General features: G+C 38.9%; 1 protein-coding gene across 1 annotated transcript in view; it reads left to right on the top strand.

The window, feature by feature from the left end:
* CNTNAP2 (contactin associated protein 2) overlaps positions 1 to 25,311 on the top strand; it is a 1,012,072-nt gene that overhangs the window by 880,442 nt on the left and 106,319 nt on the right. The window contains exon 16 of the mRNA XM_041466404.1: positions 24,323 to 24,493. Within this exon, the coding sequence (XP_041322338.1) occupies positions 24,323 to 24,493 (171 nt within the window). The remainder of the gene's footprint in view (positions 1 to 24,322; positions 24,494 to 25,311) is intronic.

Raw genomic sequence — 25,311 nt, 5'->3', positions numbered from 1 at the left:
CATATGTTATAAGAGTAATTGCCTTTTGCAGTTACTAGGCATTCTATTTGCATGCTGGAGATATTCATGGAGACAGCATGTAACAAACTGTCTCTCAGCTCAAGAAAACTAGGCTGAAACCATTGCCACCATGTTATTATAGACAATAAAGAAGTAATTAAATGTCTTTAACTGCCTTCTTTTTAAATGTCTCTACCTCAAATTACTTTCCCCCTATTATTCATTTTTACCCTTATTGTAAATGTATCAGTCTTGTAAATGTTCTTGTTTGGTGAGCTCGCTTTTGATAACTGACTGGCTAGGGACAGTCCTAGGAAAAATGGGAGACTCTGTGCTCCCTGACTTTGTGAAGAGGTCAGGCAGAGAGGTTGTAAGGATCATAATGTTGAGAGTAAAAGGAAATGAAGAAATGAAAATAGGCTTAGAATTCAATATAGTCTGGAAAATAGCATCAGGAAAATAGGTGGTCAGGGAAAAATGAACAATCTGAGCTGGAAATTACTCGGTCCACTATAGTAAACTCACCATTAAGATGATGGTCAGTTCCTGAAAAGGCTGATATGAAACACATTCCTCTCCTATCAGCTTCAAAGTTTGTGTAAGCTGTTCATTCTCCCTCCCTCCTTACTAGCTTCCTTCCTCCAGCTCAGAAATTGATGCTCCCCTTTTGCCAGGGTGTGTACAGGGATGGGAGAAAGGGACATTTCCTGCGAGTCCATCACTCCTTGTCCCACTACTCCTTCCTGGCTGCACTCCCAGAACCGGCTAATGATTGCAGACAACATATGGTCTGTGAACATGAGGTTTCTTGTTTTTAAAAAAAAAAAAAGATCAGGTGCTGAAAAAGAGAGCTTGAAAGCAATGTGTAAATGATAGGAAATCAATCAAGGGAGGATATGATATGAAGCTGGTGAAACAGACACACCAGGAGAGATTTAGAGGAACAGATAATACTGCCTGCAGCTGGAAGCTTGCTGCTTGGGGAAGAAAGTGACAGGAACGCGGACAAGGAGCCACAGAGCTTCCATATTGGTACCCTAAATTCAAAAGTGTCTGCACACTTTCCTTGTCAGCTTTCTATGAACCCCATAACCTGCTCCATGGCTCACATCCTCAGGGTGTTTGAGTAATTTGTTCCTGTTTAAGAACTTATCCATCCAAATTAGTAGCAATTCATGGGTTCTTATCTAGCAGGAGCAGTGGGTAGAGCTCTGATTTGGAGTATTTCACTGAAATGAAAAAGATCTGAAGTGCTTACATGGGGATTTAGTGCCTCGTTCTATCTAAGTACTTTTCTGGACTGAGAGAAGTCTGCCTTCTGTGCCACCTGATGTGGGTTTGATCCAAAGTCTGAAGATGTTTGAATAAGAGTCAGCATAATTACAGGGGAGATTTTTCATTAAAAAAAAAGAAGATTGGAAATGTAAAAGGCATTCTCAAAATAGGCATAGGGTTTTCTGTCACTTCTGTAACACATCTCTCTGAAAGTCCTGAGGGTAATTAGGGTAGCCATTAGGATAGACAAAATTAGGACAGCCATTGAGGATAACGTTTACATTACTGAAACAGTTTTGATACACGTACACCACTATCAGTTTTAGTATTTTTCCACCACATATTACAATGCAATATTTTTCTCTGTAGGCTCTTTTTTTTTTTTTCCCTCCATTTTGGTTTCCATATATTCAAATACCATCAGCTACCAGTGGAAAACATCATAAACCTTTGTTACAGATAAAGAATAAAATATGAATGTGAAGTATTTACTATAACCCTATCAGGAAAATACAGATAGCATAGACTTTCTTGTCCAATTTACAACGTAGAGGGATATTTTTGTCTTGTGCTTGTAAATTCACATGAATATTTATTTCTGTAGACTGTGGCTTTCTTTCACCCTGAAAGCTCTCTAAAGAACTATCCAGATTTTTTCTGCCCTTTCATTACAATAATATGAGTTGGCTTCCTGATTTCCTAATTTAAACATTATTTGAATGGTCCAGATTCTTTCTGTGGTATTTATAAGACTGTAAATGTGTGCTGATTTTGCTCATAATAACTGACACACAGTGGGGCTGCTCTTCTCACATTAGGGATGATCAGGAAATGCAGACTAAAAGGTTGTAGGTATTAATAATGGCTTTCATTTACTAATCCAAAGTACTGTTTTTCCAATTTTGATCATTATGGATATTTGGTTAGAATTAACAGACCTGTGTTTCTGCTGGGAAACTGCTAACCCTCTTCTCAGTGCTGTTGAAATCCGGAAAGCTTTCTGCAGAAGAAATCTCTTCTGTACACCGAAGCCATTGTCTGTGAGCAAAGCTACTAATAAAAACCAGCTCTTCCTGCCATTGCAAACTAGACCGCACATTTGGGAAGGTACAATTTTCAGAAGTTTTATGGATTGTTAAGATGTCTCCATGCATCTCTCTCTGAGGTGTAAATGCTTTGCTTCTTAATATTTGTAAATATAATTCTCATCTGAATTCAGCATGTTACAACAAAACAAAACACAACAGAAACCTATCAAATTTACTGGAATTGAAATCCAGGAAAACCAGACTACTAAACCTGTTCTTCAGGAGTATTTTCAACTACTTAATTAATTTTTGTCAAATTGGCTACTTCCTTAAATAACCAAGAATAGGAATTAGGGAAACATATTCAGGCTTGTAGGCTTGATGATTTTATTCTTGATCCCCATGTTCATAGAGAAGCAGTGTACTGTACACGTCTTTAAAGGTGATAAATAATATGCCAGGTGTGATTGAAAAATTTCAAAGCAGCATGTCTGAGAGACTTTTTTTCTTATTTATTGCAAACTTCTATTTATACAAAAATTTTCAAGCAGTCACTATCAATTCGAAATCATCGATGGGTAACGATGAAAACATCAGACATTTGATTCATACCTTTCTTGCTCCTGCTTTTTTATGTCTTTTGCATATGTACAGATCTCCAGAGTTTGAAAGAAAGAAAGTTACCTAGGATATTCAAGAGTATCAGCAAAAGTGGGATGAACTGTCCTTTTTCATGTCCTTGAGTATCTGTTCTGCATCCAGCACAACTAAGAATGTGCGCAGCTGAATGCCATCCAAAGACTGGAGGTTTTCTCCTGGAAGTGGTTGCTACTTCAAAAATACTGTATTTTTGTCTCTGGGGAAATGCTGAAAAGGAGTTGCATAGAACATGGAGTCTACTAAAGAAATGTGGAAATTAAAGAATGTAGTGCAGATAAGCTATATAGACCATTGCCGTGATAAAAATTTGAAGGCTGATCTTTATTGCATTTGTGGTTGGTATTAAGAAACTGAGCCTTACAGAAAAAAACTACTTCCATCAAGCAATAAGGCTGTATTTCATATTTTAATTCTTCTTGTGGTCCATACAGACATCTTAAGCTTCGGTCTTCCAGTTCATATTATCTGAGGAAATGCTATGTCAGGTACAGTTTATCAAAGTGTCTCTTACTCCCACATCAGCCTGGCCCAGAGAACCCAACTGGCACAGCACGCACCCGGGGACAGAAATCCCTGCCATTCATGCTGACTCATGCAGAGAGATCTTCCAGACAGGATGTTTCTGTGCTACCAGTGGAGAAGCCCAGAAAGTAGAATATGAATCTGAGAGCTGAAATCTGCCTGGAGCTCTTCCTTTTGCTCCTGGAAAAGAGCAGGCTGTGGAAGCACCTGCTGTTCCAGCCAGCCTCTTTCCCCTCGAGCTGTCTCCTATTCACCTGCCACAGATCCTATTCTTCTTTTGCAGTGTTAGGGGATCATTTTGTCCTTGCTTATGAAACCAATCTGTGCATTTTACAAAAGAAGCAGACTCTCTTTTTTTACTGGGGTTTATTGTTATTGTGGAGCAGCAAGCATGAGAGCATTCCAGGGGTGGCACCCAGTCTATATTGCACAGAAGTCACAATGTGGTTCAAGACACAGCAGTTAAAAGCCACCAGCAAGGCAGAGTGAAAGCAAATATTGAAGGAAGACTGGAGAATGAGTACTGAGTCCTGGCACTGACATGGGGCACCGTGCCAGAGGCTGGGATGTGGACAGTCAGGATGTATTACTGGCAGAGCAAGAGGTGTCAGGAGATGATGGCAGAGCAGCTCTCAGCCTGTGCTGTAGGTCAGACCCTCTGCCTCTGTTCACTGCAGCCTGTCGATTACAGTGCCACAGGATTACCCAGTGATGTTGTGGGTGAGGAGTGAAGCTTTCTGGTTATTAGTGTCTGGATAGTCACAATAGACATCTCAGCAGGCTTTGAACTCACTGTGACCAATTCCTCGGCTCCAAAATCTGCAGCTAGTAGTTTTAGGGAATAGCTCTTGTCTTTGAAAGACTGGCAGACAGCTACTGCCTGACTGCCAGCACCGAGGAGTGCAGGATTTCATTTCAAAAGTGCACAGACAAACTGATAAGCAGGTCTCCAAAGAGCCACAGGGGCTCAGGAAGGATGGAAACTTGCTGCTGTGGGACATGAGGCTGTGCTGTAGGCAGTGTCACAAAGGAAGAACTGCTCAAAAACAAAGCAGAGGCTCAAGGCTGAGTCTCCTTGAGAAGCCACCTGGCTTATCCTTGCTGCCCTCCTTGTCCTCCTTATCCTTGCTGTCTCCTTGCAAGACCAACATGGCAGCTGCAAAGCAAGAAGGGCACATACAGCCCCTGAGTAACTGGATATGCAGGACGCTTGAAACACGGAGAGGACAGTGAATTGCCCATCTACCCATCCTTCTGCTGTGCACACAGGGGAGGGAAGGGAGTGGGAAGGAAAAAAAAAAAAAAAAAAAAAAAAAAAAAAAAAAAAAACAAAGACAAAAAAACCCCAAAAAAAAAAAAAAAAAAAAAAAAAAAAAAAAACAAAGACAAAAAAACCCCAAAAAAAAAAAAAAAAAAAAAAAAAAAAAAAAAACTTCTACAAAGGTTAAACTCCTGTCGCCTGCGTCCCTTTTCCCAGAGAAAAAGTACCCTGCTGCCATCTGCTGGGGATTTTTAAGGAGCCGGCATTGCTCAGGTACCCAGACGTGTGTCAGAGGAGAGAAACTCGGATTCTGCAAGATGCTGGAGTTGAGCGATCATACAAGAAAATGAAAACTCAGCACTGAGACGTGTCTGCAGTCACCTATCTCACCCTTCTAATCCTTTTGAAAATAGAGCTAATTGCTTATTATCATTATTAACTGCCAGCACTTAGGGAAAAATGGATATTTTGCAGTAATACTGTGTATTGTATGCTTTATTCTTCCTGCTGAAACACAGAATTGAGGGAAGATTGTTGCTTGATCTACCACAGTTCTGCACAAACTCTAAGAGGAGGAAATGAAATAAAACAGCCATCAAAGAGAAAGTGGTGTCATTCCTGCTTGCACTTCATTTTATGTCAATGGCAAAGTTGCAGTTGAATCTTTAGAAAGGTTATTATCAGTCTCATATCTGGCTAGCAAAGCTGGCACAAAGCAGTAGTGATAAAGAACAGCAGCCTGTGGACTGAAAGCAATAACACTGCAGACAGGGTGTTTTGTTAAACCTCTGGTCCCAGGAGGTTATATATATAAATAATGGGTTTATTTACAGAAGATATGATATTTTCAGTCGCCAGTGGCAGAGATAGACATAGTCACTCCACTACAACTTGATCCATATCAGAAAAAAGTTTGAAATCCCATACTCTGAGCCAGTAGCCCATCCTGGCTTTTGTTTGCCTTTGTTTAGAAAAAAAGGTTGTTTATTTTAGCTCCATTTAAGGAGTACCAGCCGGGTCTGCCATAAAATATGGTTTGCAAAACAAGCCAGCCCTGATGTTTAACACCCTGACAATCTCTGATGTCTTTTATTTAAGTAATAAATTAGTGTTTAATTTTTATGGCATTGCACATTACCCAGGAGAGTAATTTAGCAGGTCATTTTTAACACAGTGATAAAACTTGGAGTAATGGGATTGAAGCTGCCACTTCTGGAGGTTTGTATTGGGCAATACTACAAATTTAAGTTCCCTAACATGCATTCAATTTAGATTTAATAAGAGTTATTATATCCCACATTAATTAAAATGGGATTATTTATTACAAACACTTACAGAGAACTAGCTACAGAGCTGTGGCTGCACATACCAAATTTGGCCTCAGAAGTACCACGGGGTGTTTCTTCAACCCTTTGAATAGCCAAATATGGGCTAAATTTTATCTTTCATATCACTTTGGTCACTATAGTGGCACTTGTGTACCTTTATCCCTTCCAGTGTGAAATTGCGACGGAAGTGGCGTGGAAAGTAGATGCTTGATGAGGATACATTCCTGAAAACTCTGAACAGGCTTTCAAGACCTCACACTTACTTGAGTGTAAGTGCATAGGGTAAAGCCTAAAACTAACTTTTCTGAAGTTTCACAAGTGTAGTGCAGATGAGCTGATGCCCTCCTTGTCGCCCCTCTCACAGCACTTTCATTTTTTTTCTGTAAGGCACAGGGAGCTCACTAGCAGCCTGCCAACAGGCAAGAACTGCTTCCCCCAGCCAGAGGGCATGTGTTAGGGATGTGTTAGGCTCTGCTCAGGAGAACACATGAGTAATCTGCTTCTGCTAAAACCCCAGCCCCAGCTCTGGGGCAGAGCCCGAGAGTGGCTTCACACTGGGCAGACAAGCAACGTGGCTGCAGTTCTACGGACCAAGAAGACAAGATGACACCCAAGAAACCCAGCAGTGACATAAGAAATACTAACAAGGCTGTAAAAGAAGCCAAAACAAACAGGGGAACAAATGTATAGAACATACATTTAACTCATTTGCTCTGTGGATCAATGTTCCAACTTTTTGTGGGATGGAGATCAGAGAAATTGGCACAGATGCAGCAGCGTGGGTAATGCAGAGAGAAGCACTTTTATCTGAAGCTGCAACAGAAAATTTCAGGCCTGTAACAGAAAACACTGTAGATAGTACAAATACCAGACAAGTGCCACTGCAAAATGTTGGTTTCCAACACTTTGCTATTCAGTAAGTCATGTTTACTAGTCTCTGACCAGCTGGAGAAATCAACAGTATCCAAAAATTGCTGGGAAGACAGAGACAGACAGCTAACATTCAGGAACCTATCATAGAGGCAAAAGTTTCCTTCTCTTTAACCATGCAGAGACTATTTTCTTTTTTTTTTTCTTTTCTTTTTTTAATGTAATTTTAGACCCCAAGAAAAACTGTAGTGATATTGTGTACCTATACTGTGTCAGCTTTTGGGGGTGGAAATTACTATCATTGAGGCTGAGGAAAAAGGATTGAACATGTCCCCCTGAGCCTCCTTTTCTCCAGACTAAAGACCTCCAACTCCCCCATCTGCTCCTCATCATCCTTGTGCTCCAGACTTTTCATCAGCTCCACTGCCCTTCTCTGGACACATTCCAGCACCTCAATGTCTTTGTTGTAGTGATGTGCCCAAAACTGAGCACAGGATTCAAGGAGCAGCTCACCAGTGCCAAGGACAGGGATGTGATTACTTTCTTAGTCCTTCTGGTCACATTATTTCTGATACAAACACTCTTTCTGATAAGAATTTCTATCAAAATGCTGCTGTCACATTCCCTGGGATGTCCATGCTGAGGGAACTGATGTAATGGTAGATGAACATGCAAGACATGGAGTAACTGCATGTGATGGAGAAGCTTGGAAAAGAGCAAGATTCATAATGAGGTAGAACAAGAATGGAAGAAACAAATAACAAGACTGAGTGCCATCATTTTTACTCTAGAGCTAGTTTTGTTGATATGAATTATTCTCCTTACAAAAGTTAAGGTTTTCTGCCTGGGTTTTTGTTCAGTCCATTTTTTTTTTTATTGCTCCGGGCTAATTGTTCTCTTTTTCTGTCCCTCTCCTTGGTATCTGACATGTCCTATTCGAGACTCAAATGGCTGAAGGTCTTTAGGGAAGGTACCAGTTTCTCGTCCTCATCCTTTTTTCAGAAGGCACAACCTATCAAAATACTGACATGTTTGATTAGTAGTGTTTACCTTCAGACAGGCCTATGTTTAAGTCCATAAGGAACTAAGGACAGAGTCCTTCTGTTCATTAAGGAAAAATTCAGTATTTGAAGTGGGTACCTCTCTGTCAAGCATTATAACATGCCAAAAATATTAGATGGCCAAGACCTTTTCTTTTTTACCTTTTTATTTCTGCTTTTCCTTTTTGGAAGGGCTGATAACAGCACTCAGTTATGAGGCTTCCTGGCAGCAAGCCCAGCACAATTGTTTGAAGCCTGGATCCTTTCTGTGCAGAAACATGTGATTAAGTCACCTTCGAACAGAACATCAGATCATGTCAATATCTTAAGTTTTCTACACTTGGTTATTACCCTCCCTGAGTAGATATGACCCATCATGTTTCCTTTTCAGTCATTTTGATTTGTGTTTTCCTCAGGACTAAAACCCATGGGAACAGGAGAAAAGGTTTAATCTTTTACTTTGAGAGGGTGGTCTGCCAAAGCTTTTTGGTAGAAATAAGCACTGGAGTTAAGATATAGAGAAAACTGGGCATTAGGTTTATATCCAGGAGGAAAAGCCATGTCTGGCGTGTTGTTTTTAAGCTTAAGAAGAAAATGTGTACAGAGCTTTAAAAAGCTTTGTGTGTGTGCAGGTTTTTTCCCCAGGCTTTTAATTCAAACCATTTTTCTCTTCAATTGTAATAATAGCAGATAAAATTTCTTATAACATAAAGTTGGATAAGCTTAAGAGATTTTAGAGCAATGGCATATTTAAGTTGTAGAAGGACTAAAAACTATTAAGGTTAATATACCATTTCCTGATTTGCATCTATAATTAGTAGCAGAATATGCCCTATCCATTTTAAAAAGTAATCTTCATGCTATGAAAAACCAGTTTACCTTAGTAGAGAAAGAATCCATCTTCCCTTAAAAGTAAAATCTGGCACACAATTCTCCTATTATTCTGTATTTTTGAAAAACATTCTATTTAAGTGATGACACAGGAGTAAGATGAGTTGGATTACTAAGCTGCAGTGGTCTGCAGATAAGTAATCATCTGAATAAAGTTGGTTTAATTCTTTCTCAAGCCAAAATATGCAGATCTATGGAAGAGACTGGGGTTGGGAAAGGGGACAAGAGGGTGAAGATACGAAAACTTCCCACTGATATTCATTTTCAAATCTAAAAAAGTGGTAACAGAAGAGGACAAATGCTAAGCTAGAAGCTTATGAAGACTAGAATTTTTATTACCTTATAAAAAACTCAAAATTACTTCACAAATAATCATCTTTTATCTAGATTTACCCTTTGACTTAGGGGTTGTTTGCTCTTTCAGTTATTCGAAGAAAGAATAGAACAGAACAGAAACATACTGATTTGCTAACCTCTAGCTTTTTATTCCCTGAAGGGAGAGGCTGCTAATACTATTTGAAGAGTTAATGAAATGGTAAATAGTGCTGAACCTGGTTATGATACTTCTAAGTTCCTCTGTCCTCTGATGGGACAAGCATTATCAACTGCCTTTGGAACTGAAAAACTTGCCTTGGCATCATGGTGTCTCTCAAAAGAAATAATGCAGACATGTGCTTGCAAAATAAGACTTATTTTTCTCAGTAAAAGCATAACCTGTACTATCATAAGTGTAAGCCAAAGAAATTGCATAATTACTCATCAGATGGGGAAAAAAGCCCCAACCAACTAAAAAAAAAAATAAAAGCAAACACATCCAGCACGGAGAAAAACACAAAAAACCTCCAACAAATACAGAAAAAAACAAACAGAAAAAAACCTGACAGGCTGTGTTTAATCTGCAAAATAAACGTTCAATCCCTGCTATTTGTGTACTTTTCACAATAAATTTTTCTGGACAGAATTGTCCTCATGCTACTCATATGAAGATGATGTTTCTTTCTTTCATATGAGCATTTGAGCCTTTCACTGAGCCACGACCTGTTTTTTTAGAAAAGCCAATCAACCCTTTTCTCAAGCAGGACCTGTTGCTCTCTCTCTGCAGAATTCATACATTTTTAGATGCAGCTGAAGTAATCCACTTTGCTGCCACCCTATTCCCCAGCCTTCATTGCCTCAGCACTCACGGCAGCTGGCTGACTGTGCTCAGCACATGGGAGAGAAAGAACATTTTGCAGGTTCAACTGTTCTTCTAGAAACTCAGTAATGAAATCACAAATGACAAGGTAAGCTCAGCAGTGACCAGGCTCTGAGATGATTTTTTGCTAACCCTTTGTTGGCTTTCATTCAAATTCCCAGGAAAAAAAAAAAAAAAAAACCACCAAATTTGAATCTGTCATTATTTTATTACCTTATGGTTTTGAATGGGGAAAAACCTCAAATGACTTAGCATCTTTTTATTCTTCCTGGTTTGCTTGTTTGGGGTATTTTTTAGGCAAGGGATTAAGAAGGAAGGAGTGAGGAAGAGGGGATGTGGGGGGGGAGAATGGTTTTCTTTGTGTGGTACTCCATTATTTGCCTGTGCTGTCACTGAAAAAAATATAAGAGTAAGTTTCTAGAGAAAAACAGTAAGAGCCTGGATTGCTGACAAATACTGACATGCATATATAATAATACATACATAAGCTGTTCACTTGCAATGAGACAACATAGTAAACACAGGTGCCAGTTTTGCCTTCGTTGCAAAAACAAGGTTTAATTTGGTTCCTCCTCATCAAATTTTCTGTTTTAACCTTCATTTATTCGTGCCTCAAGCTCCCATAGAATACTAAACTAATTCAGGAACAAATGGCTATAAACACAAGACAACAGCAAACCAGGTTAAGTACCCACAAATCAGAGCTAGTGATGGCTGAAGCCAAGTGCTCTGTTCAGTGTGTTCTTAAGCAAACATTGTAAGATGGCAGAGAAGGTGACCCACCATCACATGCAGAGAGTTGATATCATAAAGATTCACTGTCAGGAACTCAGTTTACCAGCTGTTCTGTCTGTTAGGGATGACTACACAGCAAACATGCAATGCTGGTTACAGGCTGCCTATTTGTAGTCTGAAAAGGAAGGACTAAGACTGATTGCCATTACAGTGACTTAAATGAAGGCTGAATCCAAGCTAGAGCAGCCCCACTTAGAGGGTCAAGCTGCAGTTAAGGCAATTAGTACAGGCATATATTACGTTTACAGGACACAGTGCAGCACTATCTACATGAAGCAACCCCACCCAAGCCCATACAGTAAAAGAGAAGAACACAGAGCAATGCAGACAGCCTGTCTTAGTGCTGGCTGTGGGAAGATTGTGCAGACCAGCTTTTGCTGTCAACTCTCCAGCCCCCACCCCAGTCCTCGAAAGCTGTCTGAGCTTCAGTGACCTGGGTATACCTGTACATCTCAAGTGCTTCCATCTCCAGGATTAGCTCTGGTTTTGTTCCAAGGCATTTCTTGACTCATGTCGATATTTCCTTAGAAAAAAGCCACATTTATTTTTGTCCTTGGGAGAATTTCCTCCAACAGAGATTGTCATGCAGTATCAAATTCCTGAGAAATTAGGTGGTTTCCCTAAATCAGATCCCAACTCATATCACTTTCTGTGCAGACATGTTTTCCCCCCAAGACTGCCTTTTAAATGTATATTTGACATCTCAGTTGATCAATACAAGTATATTTTGGACCATTTGTGCCCTTCCTCTCCATTTGAGATTGCTGTGCGCAAATACTCTCTTTTCCCGATGAAGGAAACTGTAAAGTTGAGTGTCAGAGTACAGCTCTTCCCTCTTTCAGAAGAAGAAAGTCTTTTCAGATCAAAGTGAAGTACACCTCTGGTGTCAGCAGCCCAAATTCTTCACAGCTTGTGAGTAGTTTCTTATTTAGACCAAATACAGACCATAGCTCTGATTCTTTAGTTTAGCCTCAACTCTTTCCCAGTACCAAATGCCTGATCCAGTAGCTGTGATAATAAGCATGACTGTGATGTTCCCTTTCAAAAAGTTTAGATCTGCCATGTCTGATATTTATTTATTTTTCTTATAAAAGGATTGCTAAGAAGCCTTCTGGTTTGGGCTGCATGTCTGAGCAAAGCAAAGTTGGAGTAAAAATCACCAGTATTCATTAACGTTCAAAGAACCTTATTACATTTGTTTATATTTATATTGGAAAAAGATGTCATAATGAGTAATGTGCCATAATGGGTATCGTGGTCATTGTGAGATAATTACAGCCATGCAAGATTACAAAACACTGTGAAGAAATATTTGCTTTTAAACAAATAGTAAAATATTTGTCATCTTTGCTTTTTAAGTGTTGCTAGATCTAATATTTATGCATGTATATATTTTTATCCATAAATGATGTTGCCATATTTTGTTCTCCAATTTCAAAATATTTTGGCATTCATTTAATGACTTCATCCAACACCAATGCATTTGGATCATGTGAAAAGTAAGAAGCAAATTTGTGGAAAATTATTGTTGGATCTTGTATCACAGGAGCATGTTCAAATTCCAGCCAAGTTTTGTACTCTCTTTCAAGTAGAAAAGCTGCCTCTTGCAGCCTAAGATTGTAACCACAATTTGCTGCAAATGTTGACAGTCCTACAAAATCAAGATTCAAAAACACTTTATAAAGGAGAAAAGAGAAATGGTATTTTCTTCACCTCAGAGATCTTGGACTTGGCATAAGCCATAAACAACTTGGCCAGGGTCATGTATGCTAAGAATGTCAGAGCCAAGAAATTGAATTTAGAATGACTAAATTATGGCACAATGTCTTTACCCCGAGTCACCTTCCATTTCAGATAAAAACCTTCACTGCAAGGGGTTTCTTTTGTGTTCTGAAAGTCTAGTTTTAGATGTTCATGTTTTTCCTATTCAGTGCTGTGCTTTGTAAAATGTCTAAAGGCAGTTTTTATCTCCAATCTTCTGTTGTTATAGCCAGCTGAAATATTCTTTACAAGTCCAAATTTCTAGATGATTGTTTAGTAGAGAGGCATTTGGGATGGTAAAGACTAAAAAAGGCAGGAAGGCAGGCAGGCAAGCAAGCAAGAAAGAAAGAAAAATAAAAAGAAAGAAAGAACTTTGTTTCTTTATGAGACATCTTTTTCACACCCTTTTCTCTTTCATTGCATAGTCTTTTGAGTGAGATGGAAAAGATTTGGGAAGTAAACATTGAGTAAATATTCTCAGATTTGTGTAAATTGAGTGTAATGCCATGAACAGTAGAGCTATGTCTAACTGATTTGCAAGAGGTCAGAATCAGATCTCCTGTAGATGCAGAGTTATATTTTGTTTCCACAAACAATTTCACCTCCAAAATACTAAATTCATTTCAATTTTTGTATTGATTTTTCTTGTAATTTTTATGCAAGCCCAAATCATTGTTCATACTTTCACAAAATAGTTGAGGTTGGAAGGGGTTCTCTAGGGAAGTTGGAACCTTTAGCATGGGTTATTTGTGATAGATTTTTTTTAATGGTAAAGCTTGTATTTTTAAATTGGGATGTACTATGCATAAGTCTTTGTTACATATCTGTAAACTCTGATTGGTTACTAGTCGTTAAATTCATATTTTAATATTATAATATATTTTAATATATATACATTTAAGATTCTTGGTCTCAGTGCTGTTACCATTAAGCTGCAACACAAGTTCAATAGATCTCTCTCCATATGACAACTTATTTAGTCTAAAATATTTCATTAGTGTTCTGGTTTAGATTTACTATCACACTAGATATATTTGCTTGCATCGCCTGTGTAGAATTTGAAGTGTGAGTAGACAATGCCTGTTAGAAGAGGGAGAGCTGCAGTTCCTACAGTAAATTTACCTTTCTACAGGGAGCCCACCTTTGCCCACGTAAGTGTTCTCTCTGGCAACAATATTACAAGCGTCACTAATGGCAAGGTTAAGACTAAGAAACTTTTATTTTTTAATTTAAATTTTGTAGGTATTCTTTCTTTGTGTTCTTGGATTTAGAATACTGCTGAGATAGTCAGATCACAGGAAGATATTTGAACATAGCGATAGTCTTAATGAGTTCTTTTAAAGATAAGGAACAGGCAGGGAATTGAATAAATGCTCAAATGCAGTCATGTGAAAAGTTTCTCTGCATAGATGATATAGAAATGAACTGTAAAATTACTTTGCAAAGACATATTTTTCAAAGACAGAAGGGGTAAAGTCTATATCAACATAGGCATATCAAGCAGCATTTCCAGGGCCATGGCACAGAGCAGAGCAGATGTTCTAGCCAAGGCACCAGTGTCTGGGGTGGAATGGTACCATAGCATGGAGTCCAGTTATTCTCCCAGCTCCTAGAGCAAAATAGGACAGGGAGGCCATGGAGGTGTTAAGCTCTCAGCTGTTTGAATTCAGAACACAAAAAAAAAAAAAAAAAAAAAAAAAGTTGGACTTGGAATAATGTTACAGTGACATGAAACTGGAATGGCACCATAAAAATGACAGTTTTACTCAACTGCAGATTTAATGTGTATCTAAACTATGTATTAATAACTGGGAACTGGGACATGGACAAAGGAGTCATTAAAAGTATATTTCTACTATTTGTAGCAGTAGAACAGCATGACTGTACTAATGCACCTGCTGAATTAAATGATTACTTCAAGCAAATTATTTTAGCTGTAAGTTTCATCAGGTTAGAGGACTACAAATCACCAAAAGACCTAGTCATAACTTTTGACTTAAATATTCTCAGCTTTAGTTCAGAAATCCCTGAAATCCATCCAGTAATAGAAGATCAAGCAAAATAATTTCATGATCTCTGTCAATAACAATGGAATCAATGGCATGAAGAATAGTTAATGTACTACATCAAGAATAAATTGCATCTTACATTTTAATTCTGAAAAACATTTTCTAGTGTGAAAGTATAGCTGGTCTAGCAGAACAAATCAGGTGACCAAAGAGCCAGGACACTCAGTCCAGATCCATAGCCACACACAAGTAATTTTAAAGCCACAAATAGGAACAAAAATGTCACTCTAAGCAGGGAAAATGAGAAAATGTAGAGGGGAAGAACTGTGTGAAGATTACCCATCACATTCTTCTTTTAAAACATCATGCCAGGAAGAGCAAATGGGAATGGCAGAAGAAATGGATATTGGATCATGTAATTCACATGGTGTTGGCTAATGCAATGGCTCTGACTCTGTAGAGCTCTAGAGCTGCAATCTCATTGTCCACACACCTTGCCAAGGATCTGGAGAGCAGAGAGCTACCATTTCCTGCAGTTCACCTCTGCAGCACAGGGAATAGATTTAGTACCACAGGGAAACTGAATTCTTAAGAAAATTCTATTTTTTTTTTTTACATTATTGTCCTTGTGTCTTTGCCTTCCATCTTGCACAGATACATGCTGAGCATACGGTGATTATGCAGCATTACTGGGTGGGAATGGAAAGCTCGACAATTGTTTTGCACAGCTAAACACCCACCAATATATAGGGGACAACAGAGAATCAGATCCTCACAGTAACATGGTTTGTGGACAGCAGCAGGCTCCTGTATTTAATGTTTACCATTCTGGCACCGTGGCAGGATTCCTACATACTGCCTTGACTGTGGCACACTGGTGATCAAGCTCGTGTTTACAGGTCAGTTACTGTTTAAAAAAATTCCCCTGAAAGGACACCAGTTTACATGCATCATTAAAGATCTATCAGCACATTACAGAGCTCCAGGTTGTAAACCAGGCCAGATCAGGACCTTTCATCCTTTAGATGGATGAAAGTAATGATGCCAGCAGTGACAGGGTATGTATCGTGATTAGGCATTGTGGCCAGGAGGCAAGAGTTCTGAAAAATTATCTTCCAAAGATGATTGCAGGAAACACAGCAGGTGCTGGAAACATTTCTGCATCACTGAATCTGTTTTATTGACTCCAACATTTCACTGATAAATGTGATTGCACTTTTCCCCTCACTCAGCAAATATAGTGACTGGCAGAGTAAAGCAAACTTTAGCATCTGTGTTTATATCCATTGATCAGTGTCTTGTACTGTTATGTCACTTGAGAATCTTTATGAAAACAGATAATTTATAATGGCAGCTGATAAACTGCTATCTATCTTACTGCAATGCTAATATAAGTAATTTTTTGTCCTTCATTGCTGACCAGAGAACTCAAGTTGATCCCAAATAGAAGAAGAAACTCTTTAATTTCTAAAGAAGTAATTTAAGACTTGTCTGCATTTGTAATTTTTTAAATACACTTACTCTCTCCTCAGTATTTTGTTATGCATAAAGTAGTTTGGGGCTTTAGACCTTGGGCCCACGTGAAAAGATGATAAGTTCTGTAATGAGGTCAACAATTGTCACAGCAGTGGCAGGCATGTAGAAGGGGAGGTGACAAAGTTCCGTAAGTGAGGACCAAACAACCCCCCTACAACTGGAGGCGGCAAGGGCATCAGTGGAAGGTCACCACCCACATGAGTGGACAGTTAACCTTTTCAGGATCTCACTTTCAGAGAAGGTGCATGCAATGAACTTCCAGAAGAGAAGCCTTGAGGAATTACTTTGAGTTTCAGGTGTAGTATAGAAATTGAAGGGGTTATATATTTATCAACAATCTGGATGCAGTAGTTGAACACACCATCAGCAAGTTTGCTGATTAAACCTAACTGGGAGGTGCTGTTGACTCTCCTGAGGGACAAGAAACCTTGCAGAGAAATCTGAAGGAATGGATCATTAGGCTTTGATTAATGGGATGAAATGTAATAAGTCAAAATGCCAGATTCTGCCCTATGGAGCTATCTCAGGCACAAACCTAGGAGAGAAGTGTCTGGAGAGCAGTCCTGCAGAGAGGGTTCTGGGAGTTCTGGTTCACAGGAGACTAAACAGGAGTCAGAGAAGGAGGTGCTGCGCTCTTCTCCCTGGTGCCCTGTGCCAGTACACATGGGAATGGCTAAAAGCTGCACCCATCAGGGAAGGTTCATGCTTGACATGGGGACATTTTTTTACTGGGAAGGTGATCAAGCTGTTGAAATGGCTTTCTGGAGAGGTGGTTGATACCCTGTGCCTGTCAGTGTTTAAGACAGTATTTAAGGACAACATTCTTAAAGCCATGATTTAATTTTTGGTCAGCTCTAAAGTGGTCAGGCATTTGGACTAGATGGTCAATGCAAAAAAAAAAAAAAAGTCAAGGTATAAAAAGGTCAATGTAAAAAAAAATTCTGCAACCAAGGATTTATCTTTTAAAATCTGAATTGTCTTTAACTTGACAGTAACCACTGCAGAGCTAAGTTTTCTGTTTTGTTAACTCTGAGCTCATCTCTATATGTATTGATATTCTCAGCAGGTTTTGTTCTGAACTTCCAACCATTTGTTACTTTGTTGAAGAATACACAGCTAGTTTTAACCTGGAAATTGAAATCTAACCTATATTTTTATTTAGCCTGAAAGGGGGTAAGTCAGTTTGCTGTTATACAGTGCTAATACACTCTCCATCTGTTTGCTTGGGGACTATTTTTCCTGTGTGTTGTCAAAAGACTTTTCTGCTATTAAGGCAACTTCACGTGTAGCAGCTCTTTCTGGTTTATTTTTCTTGATTCAGGTTTGGATTGAGTAAATCAGGACACTACCATCTTAATTTTAAATTAAGTAGCAATTTACATGCTTCTTTTAAAGCGATGTTCTGCTGTGATGTTGATAAATTGTTAACCCATAGCCCAAGAAACACATTATTGATATCTCTAGTTAGTCTTTGGGTATGGCAGGGAGTATTCAAGGCCACAGACTTGCCAGGCTTGGACTATTTTGAGCCCTGACTCAAATTTTTTTTTTTTTTCTCTAATGGCAGGAGTACTATACCTAGTTTGTGTTACCTTTGTTTATCTTCTTATGGTACAACCCCATTTTATATAGATAATACTAAAAAGTAGTTACTTTTTGCAGAATAAGATATTGATGACTAACATAACCACAGAATCATCAAGGTTGGAAGAGGTCTTTAAGATCATCTAGTCCAGCTGTCAACCCAGCACCACCATCACTGCTTAAATCACCTAAATCATATCCCCAGGTGTCTCATGCAGACACCTTTTGTAAGAGCCAACCTTAATCTCCCCTGGCAAAACTTAATGCCATTTCCTCTCACTCTTTTACCTAAGACATGGCAGAAAAGACTGATCCATACTCCACTACAGCTCCCTTCAGGCACTCCGTCCTTTGCCTCCTTTTCTCCAGGCTTAACAACCCGACTTCCTGCAGCTGCTCTTCATAAGACATGTTTCCTAGACCCTTCCCCACCTTCGTGGCCCTCTTTGGATATACTCCAGCACCTCAATGTCCTTTTTGAAGCAAGTGACACAGAACTGGACACAGTGCTTGAGGTGCAATCTCACCAGTGATGTGTACAGCAGAACAACCTCTTTCCTACTCCTACTGGCAACCCTACTCTTGATACAGGCCAAGATGCCCTTGGTCACCTCGGCACACTGCTGGCTCATGTATCCATCTGGATGTCAGCCCCCAATCCCTTTCTCCTCAGCAGCTTTCTAGCTGCACTCCCCCAGCCTGCAGCAGTGTGTGGGGTTGTTGTGGCCCAGGTGCAGGACCAATAAGAATAATGGCAGTGGGCAGAGAAATGCACAACTGGGATATATTCAGCAGTCCTGAAAACTGGGAATGTGGGATTGTGGGCAAAGGGATACAGGCACAGGGCACTGACTGATAGAGGGGAGCCCAAGGCTCTAAACAATTCATCAACAAGCAAATGAATTCAGGACTGGAGCTGGTCAAAACTGATTCTATGGGTACCAAAGAAACCAAAGAAATGCAAAAATTACCATATACAGTAAATTATATGTGCATTAAATATAGTAAATGTAGTAGAGTGAAACATAGTAGATGTAGCATGGAGCTGCAGGCCAGAAAAAACAAAAGGTTTCAAAGCATGTTAGCACAATGAAAAATGACACCAAGCAGATATTTCAGTCAGGAAGAAGCCACTGGCATCGTAGTTCTCCCAGCGAAGGAGAGAATGCCGACGACTTGCCATCCTTGCTCTCCTCTCCCCCAACACACTCCTCACTCCAGCTCAGACTGAAGCTGTGATCTCAGCTCCCCGAAGATTAGCACTGATTACAGAAAAATACCTGCCCTGCTTTGAGGTCATGGTTACATCTTTCACAATAAAGTACAACTCAGTGCAAGAAACACTGCCAATTTTCTTTGACTTTTCAAATAGAAAGTCCAACAGCAAATTTGGTTTCATTACAGCCAGTTCCACTCTGAAATGGATCTGAAGACTTGAGTCTAAGGTGTGATTTTTGCTGTACTGATACCCAAACTGCTCTGTGTGCATGCATAAGTTCCTATCTGAGAATGGAAAAAGAAGAAAGGAAAAAAACCCCACCAACTTGATTTGTTGAGCATAATTGTATGGATAATCTCAATCCATTACTTTGTGCCACAGAACAGTTTTCCATTCACACATCCATCTCCTCTGAAATAGAAGACTATTCTTACATTTTATTCACATAATGGTTTTGATAGAAAATCTGTTTTGCTGCAGATGAGGGCCCTGGAGGTTTTTGGTCTATTGTAATACATAAGAGCTGCCTGACACTGCAGCATTCGTTCTCTAGTGCGATTGCCTAGCAGGGCTAAAAGCACTGATGTCTTTTACAGTTCTGGTATTGCCATTATCCATTTCAATGGGGTTTAAATGTAAAAGTGAAATTGATGGTGTTAAAGCATGAATTTCAATCATGCTAAGAAAGAAGATATTGATGGGAACCAGCAAGGGAGCTCTGAACAAAAATATTGCAAGGCAGATGCTGAAAGGCTGATTACTATAAGGCCAGTGACTCTATGTTTTCAAGTTACAGAGCTGCCACACATTAAAAGATGCCTGTTCATGTTGCATAACTCAGATCAAAAAGTGCGTTTGTCCCTGTCAGTGTTATGGGTCTCCTTCCTTCTTACTGAGGTGGGACTTCATGGGAAAAATCTTCAAGTCTTAATTCAGCTTTTTATCTGAGATTTAAGATGTCCCTTCTCATTAACTTTTGTAGTAGGGCTGGTTTCTTGTGGCTACAGACCATCGCTGTTCTTGTAAAAATTATACCTTTGCAATTATAGTGCAGCCACCTGTCTGAGACTGTCTTTTTGGAGCAGTGGAAGAGACGCTTTTGTATCATACAAATTACAAAGAACACCATAGCTCAGGGTTAGGAAAACTAATGAGAAAGCAGTAAGAGTGTTTTGCAGGAGCTTAACGAGTTGGATTTTAATTTTCACAGCAGAGAGGCAGAGCTGTGAGCAACCTTGACGCAAATTGAAACAGAATCACAAAGCGTTACTTGGTGCATTGAAGCACCTCTGTCTCAACTACGACTCTGATTCTTGCTTGGATCCAGGCAAACATCCATGGCAGTTTCCTCCGGCACTGTGGTCAGCAATTCTCTTTCCTGCCTCCATGTGCCCTGTGTCCTAAGGCTTACTGCCACCACCAAGAAATTTTATGAAAAACACAGCCATGCCTTGCAGATCTCCACATTTATCTTGAGTTGCAAACAACTGAAAAGGCTTGTCTGGTGTCTTGATTGATTTGTATTTGTGCTTCCATGACAGCAGCATGCTCTGTACCTGTTTAATTGGTTTAAATCAAATTTAAACACTAAGCGAGTTTAAACCAACAGAACTGCACAACAAAGCTGTGGTGTTCATTACAAAATTATAGTTGAGGTTTCAAACAAGAAAGTAAAATTATAATTTTGTATTTCAGATAATACAATAAAAATTATCCTTAGACTCTGGTATGTTTTTAAAATAAAAACTTACCATTTATATTGTTCTTTCTAAATAAACTCCCTTTCCCACCTTCTGTCTGATATTCCTGCTGCCATACCTCTACACTGTGGTTTAAGTTGCAGTTCCAGTTTTCTCCATCTACAGCTTGTCAGCCTAAAGCGGGAAAAAAGTGCCTGTAGGATCAATATGTTCAAACCACTTGAGGAAAGAATTGTGACAATGTACCAAAGAAATTTTGAGGCATAGTGACTGATAAAAGTTCCTAGCAAGAAACTGTAATAATGTGTGTAAAGTGGATTTTTGTACAGTATTTCCTTAGGGAGCCCATTTATTATCAAAAGATAGCATTTTATGATAAAAATCATTATTTATGTTTGGCAAAACATTTCTATTGTACTCTTAACAAAAAGACTTTTCTCCCTTAACTGATTTGAAATGAATGTATACTAGAGTGCAAAAATATGATTTTATCTTCATAGGAATTTCTCATGAATAGTCTTTGAAGATGTCTCTCTCAAGGTGCAGATTCTCCAATTCTGTCTGCATCATTTATATTTATCATCTCACCAATAACATCTGCAGACAAGGTTTTCTGCAAAGTCAAATTGTAACATTTTGAATTAAATGCAAAATCCTTAGTGATTTCTGCTCTTCAGCAGGCTGGATGTAGCTCTAAATAAAAATTGATTCATTTTGTTTCAATAAGAAGGTGATGAAGGCTCCATCTGAACCCACCTGCCTATCTGGCCCTGCAGTGGCACTCAGAAGCAGCAGTCTTTCTTGCAAGTGTGCTGTGGTAAAAATGTGAAATCTTTGCCATAGGGCTGCACCCTGCTGGATAAACCCACAAACAGTACCAATCCTAAAAACTCTGAGATGTCCAGCTGGTCACATACAACTGAAAACTACTGCCCTGTAAAGGCAAACCAGCCCTTAGGTTATGCACTCTTATAGTTAAGGATTTAACCCACAGGGTCCCAGCCTTGCAGACTAAGTCTATGTCAAATTGCATTTAATGGTTTCAAGTTTGTAAGATAATTAAAAAATGTAAATACAATACTGCAAAATATATAGCTGTTTCATATAGCAGGTCCTACTCTTACTTTATTGAAATATTAATTAAAATAATGCACTGTATTGCTCTCTTTTGGTGAAGTGAGGTGGCTTGGACACCTTTCTCACTGAAGAGAGATTTGTCTCCAGTAATACTTGAATTTTATATCTCTCACATTCACAGCAATTTTACTTGTCATGTGTTTTAGGCTAACAAGTTTAGTAATATTCAAGGAATATAAAGCCAGAGATCTAAAATACTTATTTAAGTTTAAAAAAAATTGAAGCATTTCTACAAGGTTATTTAGGGCAGCAAAATTGGCTCCTGAACAGAGATGGTATTAATACATTCCTGGCTTTTTGTCTGAGTCCCACTTATTTCATGTGAGTTTATTCAGCAAGTGAAGTAAAATCTTTTTTGAGGGTCTGCCAGCAGCTAGCATATCTGTAGGTCTCAGGAAAATAAAATAGAGATGTCCAGGTACATCTGCAAATGGAAGAGCATATACAAAGTCCATCTGGACCCTGTATTTACAGATTATTGACATAGCACTCATGCATCTAAACCGTAAGCAACCCTGATATTAAGAGAGCACTTTGAAAAGTGACAGAAAATGAGACCTGAGACTACGAATGAAAATAAAATTCAAGACCTTTTTTATCTGTGCTGCTTTAGCACTAGGTATGTTTTCAAAGAGCAAACTTGCAAATAATGAGCAGATATCTCTTGCCCGTGCAGGTTTATGATATGAAGATTATTGACTTTTCTATAGAAATCATTAGTAGTGTTCAATCTGGAAATTACTCATTTGTATAAGGAGGGTAAATAGTAATACATATTGAAAACTAGCTGATCTAGATGAACTGGTTAATTCACAAACCCATACCTGTTTCATGAATGCCTATTTCTTCCCATTTTCACTACTCAAATGTGTGTTTACACACATACATGCACAAAATCTCAATTACAACTTTCCTCTTGGGATGCATTGAACTAAATGGAAAATGGCTTCTTTTTCCAAATACCCTAAATCCTTGAGAGAGGCAGAATTATAATATAGGGTATGGAATAGTACTATGGAAAGCAATAGTATGCTTTTATTTATACCTAAAAACATCTGCTAATTCAGATTTAAAATTGAATAGAGATTAATAATTACTCAAATAATAAAACTTCTGAAATGGGTGTGGGTCAGTAGTGTAATGTATCATCACAGCTGATCTTCTGAAACTTCAACCATCCTCATTCATATTCATCCAGTGCTAACCAGACAAATAATAGCATTATCACATACTTCAGTAATCAAACAATAGAAAACCAATATCTGGGACTTTGGACTGGAATGGAAAGTAGTAGTATCATGTTTATTAGCTGGAATACTAAGGGCTTAGCTGTGATGACATCATGAGTGATATTCTAATAAATTTCTGAAGCTGGATATCTAAGCATTCTGATGAAACCAAAATGAGCTGTTTCAGTCTCTCATTGGCTTACTCTATCACCTATATGATCATCATAGAATCAATATAACATGGCCTGGGTTGGAAGGAACCTTAAAGATTGTCTAGTTCCAACATCCCTGCTGTGGATAGGGACCCCTTCCACTAGACCAGTTGCTCAGAATCCCGTTCAGCCTGGCCTTGAACATTTCCAGGGATGGGGCATCCACAGCTTCTCTGAGCTACCTGTTCCTGTGCCTCACCACCCTCACAGTAAAGAATTTCTTTCTAATCTCTAATCTAAACCTACTGGCTATCAGTTTGAAGCCATTCCCTCTTGCTCTGTTACTGCATGCCCTTGTAAGAAGTCCCTCTCCATCCTTCTTGTACCTCTCTTCAGGTACTTGAAGGCAGCAATTAGGTCACCCCAAAGCCTTCTCTTATGAATCTTATGATCTTCTTATTAAGAGAATCTTACCTGCTCTTATATCTTATTACTTCTTTTTTGCATTGTAATGCTACCTTGCACTGAATTTGACTGTCGTTCTAGCTAAGTACAGTAATAGTTCTTGGATGTTATTAATTATTATATTTCTCCAGTGGCAATGTAATAGGGGACTATTAGGTGCACATGTTAATTGTGTCTGTATTGATTAGCTTAATTTACTGGATATTTCCTGTGATTTAAATTAATTTACTTCTGATAGACATGGCTAGACTTTCAGGAGGGGGTGTAGGTGTGTAGAATAATTTTGAAGACAAGTCACACATGCAGCAATATATGAAAGCAAAGCATGTGCCTGAGGTGAAGCAGATATCAAGTCAGTGTTTTGCCCCTCTGAATGATCTCCCATGATAGTCTTACTATAATAAACATATAATAATAACATTTGAGTATGACTGGATATGATAAATTAAGAGCTTGAAAATAAATTTACCATTAACATGCTCTGTCTTCTGAAATGTGACACACCATGCCCAGAAAAACAAAATGGAGATAGCAAGAATCAAGGTGCTTGGGGTTCTTTCTTCAGCACAGACAGCACCGAAGCATAGATGAACCTTAAAATCTCCAACTTCTCCAACAGCTTCAAGGGAGCACTGAAACATGTCTTTCCTGTCTGTCCTCTGCAGGGAATTACTGGAACGCAGCTTCTTTCGTTACTTCATCATCTTACCTCCACTTCTCCACCTTCCAAGGGGAAACCAGTGCAGACATCTCTTTCTACTTCAAAACATCAGCCTCAGATGGGGTGTTTCTTGAGAATCTGGGGAACACTGACTTCATCAAACTGGAGCTGAAATGTAAGTATACACTTCCTATTACTATTCTTGTCAGTTGAAGTATTATGTTGAATAGTAGCTTTTAAAAAATGTGTACAATTTAATAAAATGTGCAAGCTGTCTAAATTCTGGAAAAACTTCCAAATCAAGCTGCTTGACATGTTTTCAAGTTGCCTTTTGTGAAAGGAGTGCTTGAAGTATATTTGAATTGTTTATTGAGGGGAAAATACAAAGACAAATAAACCTGGTAACATCAATTACAAAAATGACACTGACCTGAAAAGGGTTTCCAAAATTGCATGTCAGAATTATTTCTTCAAAATTTATGTCTTCGGCTCTGTGTGCTTTTCTATTTTATTTCATGGTTGCTTTGGAAACAGGGGAAAGAAGGAAAAAAGAAGCACCATCCTAATCAGCACTCCAAGAAGCCAAAGAGCTGAAAACTTGCATATGATATTTAAAAGCCATAAAATATCTCATAAAAATAAATCTTTATCAGCATTATCTTTTAATAAAATTGCTGATCTGAAAACGAGGGTATAACGACACCAAGAGGCAAGTCAATTTTATTATTCAAACCATTTTTAATGGCCCAGGGGCAAACTTTCCGAGGAAGGTGCTGAAATCCTCAGCCGCACCTGAATCCTGCTTAGTGGATTGCAGCAGTTGAATTAGTGGGAAACACGTTTTATATCTCCTTTGTTCTCCCCTGACCCTGCCATAAATGGGAGCAGGGAGAGGCCCTCTGTGCTATGTGCGGTTGTTATTATAGCCTCTAGCAGCATGTTACAGCCTCCCTGCACTCCAGCACTGGGGCACTGGGAAAAGATGTGCGCTTC

Source organism: Pyrgilauda ruficollis, unplaced genomic scaffold (genome assembly GCF_017590135.1).
Source record: "Pyrgilauda ruficollis isolate IOZ18807 unplaced genomic scaffold, ASM1759013v1 scaffold2, whole genome shotgun sequence".
In the NCBI taxonomy this organism is placed as follows: domain Eukaryota; kingdom Metazoa; phylum Chordata; class Aves; order Passeriformes; family Passeridae; genus Pyrgilauda; species Pyrgilauda ruficollis.
Note: the sequence above shows the minus strand (reverse complement) of the source record. Positions and strands in the feature narration are given on the sequence as shown.